Source organism: Leucopleurus acutus (assembly GCF_964270905.1).
Source record: "Leucopleurus acutus genome assembly, chromosome: 8".
NCBI classification, from domain to species: Eukaryota; Metazoa; Chordata; class Mammalia; order Artiodactyla; family Delphinidae; genus Leucopleurus; species Leucopleurus acutus.
The window spans coordinates 73,976,398-73,995,405 of record NC_139151.1 but is presented as its reverse complement, the minus strand read 5'-3'; the positions used below and the strand labels follow the sequence as shown (position 1 = coordinate 73,995,405).

Below are 19,008 nucleotides of genomic sequence, written 5' to 3'. Positions count from 1 at the left end.
AATTTTATTTAATTTGAATTAGTTTGAATTTAAATGAATATTCAATGAAATGGCAGTTTTCAAGACACTAGACATCAGTCAATGAAGAACAGTGACCCTCAAGAGATGGAAAACAAAAGAGATGAGCCCTACACTTACCCAAGTTTACCCCTCTGAGAGTTTCCAGGCTGTGCCATAGGGAAGAGAAATGCAAGCAAAGCCCAGCAGTCTTCACTCAAATTGAGGTGAAGAAGCTGAGAGTGTGGGGAGACCAAGGCACCTAGATTTCACAGGACAGCACACGTGAGAGATAACGGCAGAGAGAAAAATATGGAACTCTCTCAGCTGACATAGAAGAACCACCCAAAAGGCAACAGTGCCTGGCATACACACAGGACCAAGAAGAGTACCTATTCTCACCACTCAAACTGGAAAACCCCATGATTCATGGGGCACTGGGTAGAGTACACAGAAGGTCTTGCCTCAGTGATGGGAAATAATTAATTCTATTCTATATACTAGCACTAGCACTGCTCTGAGCCATCGAACAAATCTTAAAAGTAGGATCCATAACCTTCAAAAATTGTGAAGCACTATGTTGTACACCTGAAACTGATATAATATTGTACATCAACTATACCTCAATTTAAAAAAAAAACAGGATCCAAAAGGATCAAATTGTTTTTCAGTAATTTAACGGTGTCCTAAAACAAAACTCAGGAATATTTATAAGAATACAAAAATATCCAGAACCAAACAAGGCAAAATTCACAATGTCTGGCATTCAATCAAAAATTACCAAGTATACAAGGAAGCAGTAATGAAGAGAAAAGTTAGTCAATCAGAATCATCCTAGTGCTAATACAAATATTAGAATTAGTTGTCAGGGATATTAAAACAGTTATTACAGTTGTACTCCATCTATTCAAAAAGTTAGATAAAGGCATGGAAGATTTTTTAAAGAGTCAAACTGAACGTACAGAGATGAAATTACAATACATGACATAAAAAAAAAACAGAATGATACTAATAGCAGACAACATAGAAAAACAGTTCTTGAAGTCAAAGTAATAGAAACTATCAAAAATGATACATAGAGAGAAAAGAGAAGAATTTTTGAAATGAACAGAGTATCAGTGAGCTATGGAACAACTTTAATCAGCTTTATACACACATAATTGGAGTCCCTAAAGGAGAGAAAGAGAAACAAAATATATTTGAAGATATAATGGCCAATTTTTTTCTAACTACGATGAATTTCAATAACTCCCACACACAAGAAACATTAAGAAAATCAGACCAAGGTACATCATAATCAAATCACTTAAAGTTGGCAATAAGAGAAAGTCTTAAAAGCAGGGGGAAAAGTTACATTACCTACAGAGGAACAAAAATAGGATGACAACTGATTTCTCACTGGAAACAATGCAAGTGAGAGGACAGTGGATCAACATCTTTAAAGTACTGAAAGAAATAAAACTGTCAACCCAAGATTCTACTCTCAGCAAAAATTGTTTTAAATAATGAAGACTTTTTCAGACATACAAAATCTGAAAGAATTCATCACCAGCAGACCTACACTAAAAGAAATGTTGAAGGAAGTCCCTCAGGCAGGATAAAAATAATACCAGATGGGAATATGAATCCACGCAAGAGACTGAAGAACACAGGAAACAGTAACTACAAGAGTAAACATGTGATTGATTTTTTTATTATCTAAATATGTTCAAAAGATAATTGACTAATTAATAAAAATAACAACAATGTAATATGGAGTTTATAACAGAATTAAAAGTAAAATGTATGACAACAATAGTACAATGTCAGGGGGAGAGATGTATACTCTTGAAATATACTTATTACATACATAAAGTTGTATCACCTCAAGGTACACTGTTGTCATTTAAAGATGTATACTATAAACCCTAAGACAACCACTAAAATAATGAAACAATGAGTAAGCCAACAAAAGAGTTTTTAAAAAATCAGTTAAAAAGTTCAATTAATCTAAAAGAAGCCAGAAAGAGGGAAAAAAGGAAACAAAGAATAGACAGATAGAAAACAAACAACAAAAGCATAGATTTAAATATGACAGTGTCATAATCACATTAATATAAATGATCTAAATACCTTGATGAACAGAAATTATCGTACTGATTTTTAAAAAAAAGTAAACAAAAAAAAAAAAAAGTAAGACCCATCTATATACTGGCTACAAGAAAAGCACTTTACAAGTTATTATATGATTAATCTCAAAATAACTATGATAGGTGAAAGAATTCAGATCCAAAAAAAAAAAAATACTAGACACTGTATAATTCTATTTATATAAAATTTCTAGAAAATGCAAACTATTGTATAGTGACAGAAAGCAGATTAGTAGTTGCCTGCAGATGGGGGTTGGGAAATATAGGAAGGAGGGATTATTTAAAAAAGAGGAAACTTTCGGGGAGATAGGTATGCTCATTATCTTAATTGTGATGATGGTTTCACCAGTACATTCACATATCAGAATTAACAATCGATACAGTCTGAATATACACAGTTTATTATAAGCAATTACACCTTAACAAAGCTGTTAAATTTTTTAATGATACTTAAAACTATGTACGGAATAACTTGGCAAATCTACTGTATACTCTAACTATAACTGTAACTATAAATTATAGACTAGATTTTGAAGACTTTGAAAAAAATGTAAAATATCTCATTAATAATTTTTTTGTATTGACCATATGTTGAAATGATAATATTTTTCATATATTGGGTTAAATAAAACGTATAGTTAAAATTAATTTCACTTGTTTCTTTTTACATGTTTAATACAGCTACTACAAAAATTAAAATTACAGATATGGCTCACTTACTTATATTTCTATTGCGCGGTGCTGCACTGGAAAGGAGTACTTATCTAGAGTAAACTGGAAATATCATATTGCTCATATTTCTGCCCAACAGTGGGTAGCCATCCTATGGCAGACAAAGTGATATTCCCTACCCCCAAAAGATGTCTGCATCTTTATCCCAAAAATCTATAAATATATTACTTTACACAGCAAAAGAGACACTGCAGATGTGACTGAGTTATGGATCTTAATATGAAGAAATTATCCTGGATTATCCAGGTGGACCCAATATAGGGAAAAAGGGAGCAGAAGAGTCAGTACTAGAGAAGAAAACATGCCAGAAACATAGAGAAGGAAATGACACCTCAGAAGCAGAGGTTGAAGTGATGCACCCACAAGCCAAGGAATGTAGCAGCCTCTAGAAGCTGGAAAAACAATAAATGGATTATCCTATAGAGGCTCTAGAAAGAACACAGCTCTGCCAACACCTTGATTTTAGCCCTTTTTAAAGCCCATTTTTGACTTCTGATTTCCAAGCAAAGTGTTGAAGTTTCAGCCTGGTTTCTCTTTGCTGCTTATAGTAAAAGGTAAGAAGAAAAAGACAGATTGAGGGAAGAGCTGTTGAGCAAAAAGGAACCAGGACTGATTATATGCAGAATTCCCAGCCTATCCAGATTGGAAAAGACAATAAAATTAGGAGATTCACTGTCAGGAAAAGTCTGCTCTGGAAAAAAGCCAAGGGTGTGGTTGAACCACCTTTTGCTAGTGACTCTGAAGGACCAAAGGGTCAGAATATTCAGTCACACAGAGGGTTCTTTGAAGAGATCATGGTTGTAATTCATGGATCCCCTCAGCCATCCCAGCAGAAGTCAGAAATAGAGATTAGATTATCTCGGAAAGATCTGTAAATGAGCCTTTTGTCTAATGGACAGGAGACCCTCTGCGTTCTTGAGAATGTTATACCAGCAGAAACACTGCCAACTTGGACTGAAGGGGACAGAAAGAACATGAAATGAAAGAAGGCTGATCGACTCCCAAAATTCTATAAACAAGAAACAGGTTGATAAAACTATTCAACTACAAACCTATGCTACTGTTCATGAAAAAGAAGGATTCAGAGGAAAGAGTCACAAGCCCAGAAGGCAGAGTCAAGGACCATAGAGAATGATCCTCAGGCCCTGAAACCCAATGGAGTTTGCCCTGCTGGATTTCACATTTTCTTGAGCCTGGTGACCCCTTTCTTCTTTCCAATTTTCCCTTTTGAACAGGAACTTCTATAACTGGCATCCTATACCTGTCCCACTATTATATTTTGTAAGCAGATTACTTGTTTTCTAGTTTCACAGATCCACAGATAAAGAGTAATTTTGCTCCAAAATGGCAAATACTCAGAGTCCCACTCATACCTGATTTAGATTATTTAGAGAGTGAGATTTGGAATTTTTCAACGGATGAGTGGATGAGATTTCAGACCCTGAGCTGATGTTATAATTGGTTAAGACCTTTGGAGATATTGGAATGGGGTGAATGTATTTTGCATGTGGGGCAGACAAGAATCTTTGGGGGCCAGTGGGCAGACTTTGTGGTAGGCAGAATAATGGCTCCCCAAAAATGTCAATGTCCCAATTGCCAAAACCTATGAAATATGTTACCTTACATGGCAAATGGACTTTGCAGATGTGATTAAATTACAGATTCAGAGATGGAGAGATTATCCAGGTAAGGTAATCACAAGAGACCTTGAAAGGGAAAAACCTCCTCAAAGTCCCATAATAAAGTTACTCTTCCCAGCAAAGAAGCTGAAAATCTCTCCCTATTGTTGGAGAGATTTGGGATGGTAGACATCCCAAAAGCAGCTGCTAAAGCAGAGAACACACAAATTAGAAAGCAGAGATCTAGCCCAGGGAATAAATAAATTGAGTGAATGACCAGCATATAAAGTAGGCAACAAGCCTTTCATAGAGCACATTGGACAGAGGAAATTTTAATTCAATTCAAAATGTTTACTTGTCACCTACTGTGTGCCATGCACAATACTTGGCCCTAGAGACGTAGGGGTATTTAGACAGGAAGACTTCTGCTTTCATGAAGCTTACAGATGAGCCAGGCTTCCATAGCAACTCTGTTGACAAAGTGTCAGCAGCACTTCTCAAATCAAGAATGGGATGGCGAAATGTCTATTTAGGTCTTCTGCCTATTTTTGGATTGGGTTGTTTGTTTCTTTGATATTGAGCTGCATGAGCTGCTTGTAAATTTTGGAAATTAATTCTTTGTCAGTTGCTTCATTTGCAAATATTTTCTCCCATTCTGAGGGTTGTCTTTTCATCTTGTTTATGGTTTCCTTTGCTACGCAAAAGCTTTTAAGTTTCGTTAGGTCCCATTTGTTTATTTTTGTTTTTATTTCCATTTCTCTAGGAGGTGGGTCAAAAAGGATCTTGCTGTGATTTCTGTCATAGGGTGTTCTGCCTATGTTTTCCTCCAAGAGTTTTATAGTGTCTGGTCTTACATTTAGGTCTTTAATCCATTTTGAGTTTATTTTTGTGTATGGTGTTAGGGAGTGTTCTAATGTCATTCTTTTACATGTAGCTGTCCAGTTTTCCCAGCACCACTTATTGAAGAGGCTGTCTTTTCTCCATTGTATATTCTTGCCTCCTTTATCAAAGATAAGGTGACCATATGTGCGTGGGTTTATCTCTGGTTTTTCTATCCTGCTCCATTGATCTATATTTCCATTTTTATGCCAGTACCATACTATCTTGATTACTGTAGCTTTGTAGTATAGTCTGAAGTCCGGGAGCCTGATTCCTCCAGCTCCGTTTTTCTTTCTCAAGATTGCTTTGGCTATTCGGGGCCTTTTGTGTTTCCATACAAAATGTGAAATATTTTGTTCTAGTTCTGTGAAAAATGCCAGTGGTAGTTTGATAGAGATTGCATTGAATCTGTAGATTGCTTTGGGTAGTATAGTCATTTTCACAATGTTGATTCTTCCAATCCAAGAACATGGTATATCTCTCCACTTACCTCAACATAATAAACAGCTTGCCAACAAACACATGAAAGGATGCTCAACATCATTAATCATTAGAGAAATGAAAATCAAAACTACAATGAGATATCCCACACCAGTCAGAATGGCCATCATCAAAAAATCTACAAACAATAAATGCTGGAGAGGGTGTGGAGAAAAGGGAACCCTCATACACTGTTGGTGGGAATGTAAATTGATACAGCCACTATGGAGAACAGTATGGAGGTTCCTTAAAAAACTAAAAATAGAACTACCATATGACCCAGCAATCCCACTACTGGATATATACCCTGAGAAAACCATAATTCAAAAAGAGTCATGTACCACAATGTTCATTGCAGCTCTATTGACAATAGCCAGGACATGGAAGCAACTTAAGTGTCCGCCGACAGATGAATGGATAAAGAAGATGTGGCACATATATACAATGGCATATTATTCAGCCATAAAAATGAATGAAATTGACTTATTTGTAGTGAGGTGGATGGACCTAGAGTCTGTCATACAGAGTGAAGTTAAGTCAGAAAGAGAAAAACAAATACCTTATACTAACGTATATATGGAATCTAAAAAAAAAAAAAAAAACCATGGTCATGAAGAACCTAGGGGCAAGACGGGAATAAAGACGCAGACCTACTAGAAAATGGACTTGAGGACACGGGGAGGGGGAAGAGTAAGCTGGGACAAAGTGAGAGAGTGGTAGTGTATATATGGACATACATACACTACCAAATGTAAAATAGATAGCTAGTGGGAAGCAGTCGCATAGCACAGAGAGATCGGCTCGGTGCTTTGTGACCAGCTAAAAGGGTGGGATAGGGAGGGTGGGAGGGAGGGAGACGCAAGAGGGAAGAGATATGGGTATACATGTATAACTGATTCACTTCTTTATAAAGCAGAAACTAACACACCATTGTAAAGCAATTATACTCCAATAAAAACGTTAAAGAAAAAAAGAATGGAATGGCCTCTCAACAGTAACTGAAGAGACCTTGCACAATGCAAAGAGAAAACTAATCCTGTTTGTATTCTCTCAACCATGCCCAGTTTACTTACTTCACCAATTCCTTAGTAAGAGTAAGTGGAAATTAACATATCTGTAGTCTTGTTATATATTATTATATAGTAGTATCTGTAGATGTGCTGTATATTACTAAGAAGGTTTAAATTCTCTGCAGAGGGAATATATATATATATATCTCATCCCATAATGTTGGTTCAGTCATTCTAAAATAATCCTTTTGTTATCTTCACAAAAGGCTGGGTTAAAAGAAGCCTGCCAGGCATTTTCATAGAGGAATATCTAGGCTGCCATATCTGATCAGATCACTCCCCTCCTTCAACTCATCAAAGGCCCCCACTGATCTGAGAGTAAAGTAAAAAACTAACATGGCCTATGGGCAAGAGTAATATTTGCAATAGTTAACAAGTACATGGCCTCCCACCTATCAAAATAGACACTGGCCATAAAGCGTCAGTACACCCAAGCCCGTGGATATAAGCTAAATATCAATTCTGCCTTCTGGGCCCAGTGTGACCTAGCCCCTGCCTACCTCTCCAGCCACTCACCACCTTGCAGCCATGCTAAATGTCTTTCCATTTGTTTCTGCCTTAAGACCTTCCTACATACTATTTTCTCTGCCCAGAATGCTCTGAGCCGCCACCTCTTCCTACACAAGCTTTCTATTCATTTTTCACTTTTCTGCTGACATATCACTTTTTCAGGGTCATTTTTCCTGACCACCACTATCTCCCCACTCCCAATAAATCAGATCTCCCTGTATACTCTTATTTGGCAACCTATACACCCCGTTCATGGTAAGTATAGCCACTGGAAGTCAATAATTACTTGTGTAACGACTGTTTCTCTCACCACATTTATTTACTCTTACTAATAATCCTACTATTAGCATGTTGCCTGGTACACAATAGGAGTTCCATAATAACAGCTAATACTTACCAGGGATTTACTATGTTATCAGGCACTGTTTGAACCACTTTAATGGATTAGCTCCTCTAATCCTTGCACCTGCCCCATTAGGTACTATTATTTCAGATGAAGACACAGGCAGAGTCAGCCTAAGGAATCGCCCAAAGTCGCAAAGTCAATAAGTGGTAGGGTTGGAATTTAATCCCAGGCAGTCAGGCTCCAGAGCCCAGGCTTTTAAGAAGCGCACTGCACTGCCTTTATGAAGGCTTGCTGAACAATTTAATGAATTATAGTCAAGTTTATAGTGGGCAGAACCAAGTAAGCTGTACCCCTAAGAAAATGCAGCCATGAAACATCCTCCTTGTGCATGGTCCACCCATTAAATGAGAGATAAAGATACAGGAACAGGAATGGACGTAAGTATAGGTAAAGATAGGAATAACAGTAGAAGAAATATCCTGTAAAAATAATGTGGCTGCCCATGGCTTTCAAGGACTTTACAAATTCATTCCACTTTAGATTCCCACCAAAATCCCCCGGGGAAATATGTCACTGCCAAGCCAAATATTTCATCACCACGCCCCCGACTGCCCCCTCCCACACCCTCAGAACACCCCCAAATATCTAAACACCCTCGGCATCTCTGAACATTCCTCATGACGGTAACACAAGGGAAATAGCAAATACACACAAATACCCACACATACACACCAGAGGAACAGTCCCCAGACAGACCCTCCTCCCCAAGTTCTGCCCCCATGCAAAGGAGAAAAATGCCTTTACCTTTAAATAAAAATGCTTTGCTGGTATTGTGCAGTCCAGACACCTGAGTGACTCCAAGGGTGGTGTTCACGAGGTCGAGCTCAGTGATAACATCCATCTGAAGGTGGGGATCCATCCCAAAGCCCACCACTGCAAAGGAACAAAGAGCCATCTTGGCTTAAAATGCTGACGTGCTTGCGGCAACATGGGACAGAAATGACAGAGGCCACAGGAGTGGCAGGGAATACAAGGAACCCAGTGATAAGCGCTTAGAGATGCTCTTTCCCCGGATGGAAAATGAAGGCAACTCTTTGCTCCATCACCCCCACTGATACTGTGGTTTCTTCATCCCTTCCCCCTCTCCCATTCCCCATTACAGATTGATAATCCCTATGCAAAACCCTAGGGGCCAAATGTATTTCAGAACTCAGACTGGATCATCTGTTGGAAAGCTAATATGGCCCATATACTACATTTTATGTAACACCCTCAGCAAAGTCTGCATCAGTCCCCCATCACCAAACACAATATTTGTAGAGCAAGAAGTCTGATACTGTCCTCTAATTGGTATAAATAAAGACTATAAATAGCCTCATATCTGTTCAGGTCAAGTTCTGCCACCAAAGGAGTTCAGCTCAGGGTAGGTTTTGCTGTCAGGTGAGTTATGAAGAAACTTTGGGTTTCTGAGCTTTTCTAGATTTGGGAACTGTGGATACAGGATTGTGGCCCTGATCTACCTGCTTCAGAGACTGATACAGTAGTGAAATCTGACACCACCGTCACCAGGAAACACCTCCACAGAGCACTATTAATGAGGCAACAACACCTTCGATAAAGAGGAAGAAAATGAGAGGGATCCTGACCCTGATGGATAAGGGTGGCAGAGGGACTGGCCAGGAAAGAGAATCCCCAGAACAATGGATGTAGATTTCAAGGGGATTTGTGAAAAGTTAGACACCCTGACAACTCTTGTTGGAGAAACTTAGCACAGAGAAACAGGGCCCTGAGCCCCCCTTGCCTCATCTGAAAAAGGCAAATCCTTAAGCCTGTCTCTCATCTACAGGGTGTTCTGCAGAATGATTCACTCCTGACTGCAAAGTGGCTTCCAATTATATATACTAATAAGGCTAGCGATCACTCCAAGGGACCATGTTTAAGCCATTCCTAAAGGCTGTGCCTGTCTACACTTAGCACCTCAGTAGTGCAATTCTGATTGCACAGTTGGAAATGTTTTAATCAGCAACAACTGTCAACGTTTGTCTGGTGGTAATGCAGTCGCTGAGGCAAGATTTGGAGAGCTTACACCCAATTTGTTCCAGAGAGACCGAGTGCATTTCATCAGGGCACCAAGCGCTGTGACAATCTCACCTGTCCTCCTGCCCTCACCCCTTTCCCCACAGATCTGGAGAAGGAAATGTACCCTCTCCTCACTCTTTTCCTGTTAGGAAACAGGGGCTGCTGCAGCAATCTAGGCTTCTGTCCACAGAAGGTGGCTCTGGGAAGGGTCTTTGGAGCCGAAGGTGGACAAAGGGTTAAATTAAAGGCACATGCATAGAGCTGCCTTCTCAATTTTTGTCAGGCTTCCCCTCGTCCTCTGAAATGCAGCCAGATGCGAGACCAGTTTACCCAAAGACAACTCATTCATTCAGTCGTTTTTCAACAGATATGACTGAGTGCTTTCTATGTAACACACACACTGCATTGCGAGGCACTGGAGATGGCCTCCCTGGGCATGCACTCCTAGGGCAGCGGGTGAGGAGAGGGCAAAAAATAAACAAATACATAAATAAGATAATTTGAGATGGCAATAAATGCCACGCAGAAAATAAAACAGAGTTATGAAACAGAAAGCAGCTTGGGTGGAGGCTTAAAAAGGGTGGTAGAGGAAGGTTCCTCTGAGCAGACAACTGATGACTATAGCGGCTGGCAATGGTGCAGTCATTCCGGAAGGGAAGACCTGGAGGGGAAAGCTTTCCAGGTTTAGAGAACAGAAAATGCAAATGCAAACCAGGAACAAACTTGGCGTGTAGAGGAAACAGTGAAAAGGCTAGTGTGGCCAGAGCAGAGTGAGCCCGGGGGAGAGTGGTAGAAAATGAGGCCCCAGAGTAGGCCCTGCCTTGTGAGCTGCAACAAGGAAAGGGACAGTATTCTAATTGCAATGGAGTATCAATGGAGGGCTTTAAGGTATGTGTTTAAGGGGAGGAAGAGTGGGATGTGCTCTGATTTACCTTATGATCTCACTTAAGGTTCCATCCTACCTGCTTGACACAGACTCCATTCACAAAGACTGATGACTGACCGAGTACCTACTCTGTGCAAAGAAGTACTGCACTAATGGGCATCTATCAGCCCAGGTCACAGCACCATAAGCCTCTTGTTGAGACTGGCAATGTTTTTCTCCAAGTGAGCTCAGATACCAGCAGTTCTTTGATTACCTTGAAAAGGCAGGAAAGGAACTAATATTTCAGTTTGATCTATAGTGCTCTACACCTATATGGCAGAAATTAAATTAAGAGTGATCTCAGAGGACCTCCACACTAGTCTATCTCTGGCCAGGAATTTGGAACGTGGTTTGGGAAATGTGCCCTTAGCTGGACACAGGAGGAAGGAAGCATCCCTGTAGCCCCAGTGTCTTGCACAAGGCTTCATATATGTCAGGCCCTGAATTTAGGACCTGATTAATTTTTTTTTTTTTTTTTTTTGCGGTACGCGGGCCTCTCACTGTTGTGGCCTCTCCCGTTGCGGAGCACAGGCTCAGCGGCCATGGCTCACGGGCCCAGCCGCTCCGCGGCATGTGGGATCTTCCCGGACTGGGGCATGAACCCGTGTCCCCTGCATCGGCAGAAGGACTCTCAACCACTGCACCACCAGGGAAGCCCAGGACCTGATTAATTAATTGATGAGTGGATGTATGATCACTGCTTTGGGTGCAGTGATCTAAGGGCAATATGCATACCTGAGGAATACCACGAGAGGACAGGATGGCATTCGAGCCCAGGAAACCTTCTAAAAGGAATATGGTTGACCGAATTCTTGGCTTCAAATCTTTACCCCTGGATTTCCCTGGTAGCGCAGTGGTTAAAAATCCACCTGCCAATGCAGGGGACAGGGGTTCCATCCCTGGTCCAGGAAGATCCCACATGCTGCAGAGTGCATGCGCCACAACCACTGAGCCTGCGCTCTAGAGCCCGTGAGTCACAACTACTGAGCCGGTGTGCCACAACTACTGAAGCCCATGCGCCTAAAGCCCGTGCTCTGCACCAAGAGAAGCCACCGCAAAACACACGCCTCAAGAGTAGTCCCCACTCAGGGCAACTAGAAGAAGACTGCTGGCAGCAATGAAGATCCAGTGCAGCCAAAAATAAATTAAAAAAACAAATCTTTACCCCTCCCATAGCCACACCCTTTGCTATGTGGCTTTGCATGTCCTTCCACTAGAGTCAGAGTAAACCTCCCAATCCCTTGACTTTGAGCCCAGCCATGTAACTAGTTTGGGTCATTAGGATGTTAGCAATGTCACACAAGCAGAGGCTTGGATGTGCTTGGATGTGCCTGTGTGGTGGGGCCTGTTCTCTTGTACCTCTGCATCACAGTGAGAAAAACATGGCCCTACTGGGCCACGCTCCAAGGAGACTAAGACACACGGAGCAGACACCCTAGCTGGGTTTGGAACGACTCCCAGCCCAACCTGGCCCCAGTGAGCCAATACCAAACCAACCGACAGACGCGTGAACAGAAAGAAATGTTGCTTTGAGTTTAGGGTGGCTTGTTATACAATATTATTGTGGCAGTAGTTGACCAACGCGGGGACTAAAGACCCACAATAATGGTTATCCCTAAGTTGTTTGAATCTCCCAAACTTGGAGCCCTGCAACCGGACAAGCCTCAAAGGCACCCACACAGATTCTGTAGAACTGGCAGAACACCCCAATGGTGCCCTTGGATTCCCACCTCCATGTGAGAACACCTCAATCTGGATAGTGTTGTGGAAACAACACTAAACTAAGAGCCACTTTCAGTCCCGTCTCTTCTCCCTACTAAATTTGGGCCCTTGGAAAAATCATTTCACTTCTCCGAGCCTCATCTCCCTTAACTGTAAAATGGGGATAATACCCGCCTCCCAGCCTCGTGAGGTTTCAGTGATAACTGTATGAACACTCCTAGCACATATCTGGTGCCCAGCTGGGGTCTGCTGCGTCTGTCTTTCACAGGACCAGCTCTCCAGACCATTCCAGCTCCCTGGTCCTCAACTCCACTGGAATCATACGAAAGATACAGGCGGCTCCCATTTTCCCAACCCCTCCACATGCCCAGATGACGTAGAAGGGCTTCTCACTCTGGCCGTGCTTTTTTTTTTTATTTTTTGGCTGCGTTGGGTCTTCGTTGCTGTGCGTGGGCTTTCTCTAGGTGCGGCGAGCGGGGGCTACTCTTCATTGCCGTGCGCGGGCTTCTCGTTGCAGTGGCTTCTCTTGTTGCGCAGCACGGGCTCTAGGCACGAGGGCTTCATTAGTTGTGGCTCGCGGGCTCTAGAGCGCAGGCTCAGTAGTTGTGGCGCACGGGCTAAGTTGCTCCGCAGCATGTGGGATCTTCCCGGACCAGGGATCAAACCCGTGTCCCCTGCATCAGCAGGCAGATTCTTAACCACTGCGCCACCAGGGAAGTCCCTGGCTGTGCTTTGTGAAATCTATATATTAAATGTATATTAACCCCTCCCCCTATACCCTGCAAGCGAAGGGGCTTCCCTGGCTTTAAGATAACTGTATTCCTCTAGTCATGAAAACATCCCATGAAAACAGAACAAGAGAAATCAATTAGGCTTCCAGAAACAGAACTGTATGCTTTTCTCTAAGTGGTCCCTTTCAAGATGAAAATACCTGGTGCCAATAGCTGGATGAGTAAAAGATAGCACTTTGCCCACTGCCTAAAGAATCAGAAAATCTTAATAAGGCAGCATTTGCATGGCTTCACCTGAACCTTATACAGTATGAAAGTGTTGGTTCCATAAAAATATTTTGTTTATTTTAATGTTTCTGCTTCTTATCCAAGCATGGAGCTCTTGCCCTTTCCAAGGAAACTCTATTGAAGTTTTCTACTTTGGCCATAACTGCTCTCAAATGGCTGAAGCTGGGTATTGGAATTAAGCAGGATAAAACGCTTCTGGGGAACGGGCTTCCCTGGTGGCGCAGTGGTTGAGAGTCCGCCTGGCGACGCAGCAGACGCGGGTTCATGCCCCGGTCCGCGAAGATCCCACATGCCGCGGAGCGGCTGGGCCCGTGAGCCATGGCCGCTGCGCCTGCGCGTCCGGAGCCTGTGCTCCGCAACGGGAGAGGCCACAACAGTGAGAGGCCCGCGTACCGCAAAAAAAAAAAAAGCTTCTGGGGAAAAATAAAATATTTTTTAAAACCTGGAAGGCAGCATGTCAATGTCACAGAGGCACTTGAGGCCTGGCTCTGAGATTCAGAATCTCCACCCTAATCTCCCAGGACACCTGCTGCTGGCCACTCCTCAGCCTAGCCCAGAGAGTGTTGAGGCCCAAAGCCCACTCAGTCCACCTTCAGGGTCCCAGGCCTAAGCTCCCAAGCGAATCCTCCTGGACGTGGCTCACTTCAGATCTATCCAGCTCACTGTGCATGGTGGCAGCTGTTTTCCTCTGGCCCATGCAGGGGAATACGATGCTGCAGAGTTGCTCCAAGACCTCATTTACCAGCAGGATTTCACAACCATTTGATCGGACTTGGGCCTCTGGACTCCTACAAAGTTTCTTACTACTCCGAAAGCAACGTCCTTAAAGAACATGCTCTATGCCTGTTCCAAGTCAGCCAATATTTCACATGATCACTGGAGGCTGGAGGCTTTTGTTCACAGCTCTATTATTCAATTCATAGTTAATGAACTGCCTGGGAGGTGCTTCTAAAAGAAAAGCTCTCCTTTCCAGCAGGTGGCAGCAAAAGGCATTCACTCAGCCCCAGGGGCTCCCTCTAACCATTGCCCTGGCGACCAAACCACACTTGAAAGCCATGGGGGAGTAATCACTGAGTTTTACATTATTCACACTTCCAGGTTACTGGAGAAAACTCATGGACCTAATGTATTATTACGGCTGTTATCGTAGCCTTCTAAATTTTCATTATTAGTGAGGTACCTGGAAATCTCAGATTTTTTTCACCCAGAAATAACCAGCACTGGAGAACAGGACCTATTCTTGACTCCACTTTACTCTTTAAAACAAATTCTCTGAACAATGAGTAATTTAAGCAGCTTCCTGTGACACCTATCATTAGATCTTTTCATATGTAACTGCTACTGCACTGCAGTGATGCTTTAATTAAAATGTGCCTGATACCATCTGTTCATTTCCATTAAAAGGCAGTGATATCTGAGCAGCTCACTCAGTGAACCACGTGTTTATTTCATCTTGGACTGTTAACAGCCCAGACAGCAATTGTCGCACTTGACAAATAAACTTTCCGAGTGGCTGTTTGGATCCTGATAAACTAATTGAGAGCCAGGCTTAGCTACCTCAGAGGATGGATGTGTGATGCTCGTATGATGGTTCCTGGCCAAAACCAAAGAAAAAAATTGCTCATCAGACCACCTCAAGCTGCAAGAAATTGTAAGTGAAAGAAGTGAGATATAATTCCCCCCGTCTTTCTCATTCTTCTGATAATTTCTGTAGAAGAAATAGGCAGCCTCTGGTGTTCAAAGAGTACCAAGTGGCATGGAAAACTCAAGCTCCCTAAGCAACTGCCACAACCAATGGGCAGATCCTTCCATGCTTCCTTGACTTTGGACAAGCTGTGCCCTCTGCCTGGAATGCTTTCCCTACTCTGTGCACCTGGAAAACTCCCTACAAAGCCTTCCAGACACAACTTTCAAACGTCACCTCCCTGACTACCGACCACCCCTCCCCAGAATTCACTCCTACCTCCCCTCCTCTGTCTCCTCAATACAAACTCCTGTACTCCCACCTCTCTTCCCCCCCCCCACCCCCATCAAGCTGTACAATAAAACTGCTTTTCAGTTTCTATCTAGATTCTCAGCTAAGCTGTAAGTTTCTGGAAGTCAAGCAAGCCGGTTCCTCTTTATATAAGCAATCCTGGCACCCAGCAAGACACTCAACTCTTCGCTGAATGAATGAATAGATACAGGAGTAAATCTTCCCTGCAAGAGACTGTTTACAAGTTTTAAAGGGGCTTGATGTGGGGAAGGGGAAAAGACAGTGTCGTTAAAGATCTCCAAAAGCAACGTGCCCTGGAGACACAGTCCACTTCTGGGGGAAGCACTTTTTGCCGACTTTTCAAAAGAGTAATGAGAACAAAGGACGTTAAGTGTATTTGGTTGTGATGTGCACTTGAGACCTGAAATGCCCGATGCTGCCCTCTCCCCCCACCTAGTTTCTCTCTCTTCGGTTCCAATTCTCTGCACGCAGGGCTGCCAGCCCAGGCTCTGCACTAGCCTTGCCTGCCCTGATCTTCCGGGGGCGCGTTTTTTCCAGTGTGTTCTCGGTTTTTAAAAGACTAACCCATCTAGATGGGCCGGCACTCAAGAAGCACCTATTCTAAGCTGGACCGAGTCTTGGCACCTCGGCAGCCTGGGGAGCTCGGATGGAGATAGGAAAGGGATGGGGATGCCTTTTGTCCCCGGAGAAGTCCACACCCGCCGCTCTTTCATTAAGCAAAGGAAAAGCTGCTTCCCGCTCAGTCCTGGGGAAAATGGAAAGGGCCAGCGGAGGGAACTTTTGAGCGGACCAAGGCCGGGCATCCCTCCCCAGCCCTCTACAGATAAACTCTGCATGGGAAGGAGGCTATGCCTCTAGAGAAGGGAAATGAGAGTGATAAAAGAGAAAAGCAGAGGGAATGACTACACACCGATTCTGGGGTGCAAAGTCGGCCGCGCGTGGCGAGGATGGCTAGCGTAGGGATGAAACCTCGCGACGCCCGGTCCCCACCCCTGGGGGGAGGGTCCTATTTTTGCTAATTTCCTCCTCCATCCCACCCCACCCCCACCTTTCCAAATCTACTACTAGTCCCCTGGAGAAGGCGGCTGAGAGAGGGTCTCCAAACCCCAAGGGACATGGGGGCTGGCGGCGAGTAGAAGCTGAAGGAAGGAGGCGCGCTTAGAGTCCTCACAACTGCGTCTCTGGAGGCAGAAAGAAGTGGGGACTTCAGAAAATTACGCCAATTATCCTTGCCTCCCCTTTACAACCCCCCAACGTGCAGTTATAGCACGGGAAAAGTAGTGCGAGCTTGAGAGAATCTCCCCGGGATTGCTCCCACAGTTCCAATTCCCCCCCAGTTTGTCCTGCCCTCTGGGGGAGGGGGGGATAGGGGTGGCAAGAGAGACCACTCCTGGAGTTCCCCTGGAGAAGAGTCAGGAGGGGACGAGGAAGAGATCGCGGAATCTCAGGATCGCCCGCAGCCCTCACCCCGCGCCGCGCCCTCCCGGCCCTCGCAGCGCCCGCCGGCCGGAAGCGCTCCCTCTGCGGCCCGGCGGGACGCAAGGACAGCGGTTTCCACCGCATCTGTCAAGTTCACGGGTGTGGGGCTCGCGGACTCGCCCTACTGTGGGTTTCGACCCGGAAGCCGGTTACTAGCAGCAGGAGGGTGCGCCCGAATGGCCGCGCCCCTCACTCCTGCGTCCGCCAGGCCGTGTCCTCCGGGAAGGGGGCACTCCTCGGGGGGCATCTTCCAGCCTGTGAGTCCCACTTTTCACCCTTTCACCTGGACCGGGGCAGAGAGGTTCGAGGGACCCATCCACGCCCTTCCCCGGACCAGTGCAGAGCTCAGCTCCAGCTCTCTTCACGCCTAGGTGGGCGCCGGGCACAGCGGCGCGGCTCCCCCCTATCCCTGGATCCCTCCGACAGCCACAGCCGTGCTTACCTGTCCTGGCGGTGCACACACAAAACCACACAATTAAGATCACATCCTTCGGCATCGCTCCCAAGGGTCCCCGCCGAACCGGGCGCGCGGAGGCCAGGAGGAAACAAATGCGCCTCGATTCCGAGGCGCGCCGGGCTCGCAGCCGCCAAACTTGCTAGCGGGCGGCGGGGGAGGTGGCTCGGCAGCGCCGGGTGCTGCGCTCGGGGATCGCGCCCAGGAAGGCGGCCCCGGCCGCCCCGCCCCCAGCCCGTCCCCCAGAGCGGGCGGCGGCACCCCGCTCGGGCCCCGGCCCCCGCTGCGGCTGCGCTCTCCTCGGAGCTGGAGCGAGAGCGCGGGGCTCGGCCACTCCGGCAGGTTGCGCCCCGCGCTGGGAGCGGCTTCCCCTCCGCTGCGAAGACCCGGGCGGACGGCGCAGCAGCCGCTACCAGTCGGAGCACCGGAGCTGGAGTCCCAGGACCCGCGGGCAAAAGGGAGGAGCTGGAGGCGGAAGCACCCCTTCGGCTTCACGCTCTCCAGCCCAGACGAGCCGGCCTCGCCACCACCGCTGTCTCTGCCTCCGTGCCGCGCTGGAGACTGCAGAAGTTGCCCTAGTTCATCTTGGTCGAGACTAAGAACCGCGGAGCCCCCGCGGGTGGGTTTTTTTCCAGGGGGAATCCCGACCCAGGTGGCGCCAAAGAGCGCGCCCAGCCCCTCCCCGGAAAACAATTACTCGGGATTTGCTTAGGCAACTGGTTGGCGAGGGGCGAGTAGGGCCCTGAGGGGAATGATGGCCGAGTCGCGGCTCGCCAACTGCACCTTCTGTCCCCTCTCCCCGGTGGGTCCCTCTGACTGGGTACACGCTTTGGAGGTTCAGGGAGAGGACGCTGAGGCAGGGGGCCCAGAAAAAGGTCGCTGAGCCTGAGCGAGCCACGGTGGGGTTTGGGGGGGTCTACTTGCAAGCCTTCCGGTTCCGCAGGTCAGATGCTGCCACTTAGGGGAAATTCCTAACCTTTTTTTTTTTTTCTTGAGTGACTTTCTCGATGGTTTTGTCAAAAGCCATCATAGTCACTTTTAGGCCTGTCCCGCAGTCCCTCTGGGACCCTCCCGAGCACCATTCCCCGGAGAGAAAAGCTGGGCTTTGTTTTAGGAGTGTGGGAAAGAACTCAAGTCCTCCTCCTTCTATGTGACCCCCTTCTGGAACCGAGCCTTCCCTAGAAATAGCTCCCAGGTTTGTCGCACTTCCATCCAGGAATGTTATTTATAACTAGGATGCAGAGTCGTGAAATCAGACATGACAGAACCTTTGATTTGTACCAAATGAGCCCCACGTGATTTAAAACTCCTCAGCTTGCTCGCACTGGTCCCGTCTCCGAGTCCACCCCACACCTCTGATACTGGCAACAGGGATCCCAGAGAAGGAAAGGGAAACTTCTCTGAACACAACCCTCCCTCATTTCCCAGGAGACAATTCCAACGTTCCAGAATCCTCTTCACTAATAAGGATCTGCCCTTCTCACCTCTCGTGCCCCCTCTCACTCCCTGTACTCGTAACCCCTACATCGCTATGATCCCAGGATCCACCACTGAAGGTCACCAAACTTGCAA

At 45.4% G+C, this 19,008-nt stretch overlaps 1 protein-coding gene across 3 annotated transcripts in view; it reads right to left on the bottom strand.

Annotated features, from left to right (window-relative positions):
• The window catches only part of NELL1 (neural EGFL like 1), a gene marked incomplete at both ends in the record, with an annotated part of 883,126 nt that extends 865,647 nt beyond the window's left edge, over positions 1-17,479 (bottom strand). For all 3 annotated transcript variants that reach the window (XM_082845633.1, XM_082845634.1, XM_082845635.1), the window contains 2 exons: positions 8,567-8,695; positions 17,425-17,479. In XM_082845633.1, coding sequence (XP_082701759.1) covers positions 8,567-8,695; positions 17,425-17,479 — 184 coding nt within the window. The remainder of the gene's footprint in view (positions 1-8,566; positions 8,696-17,424) is intronic.
• Positions 17,480-19,008: the final 1,529 nt, after the last annotated feature.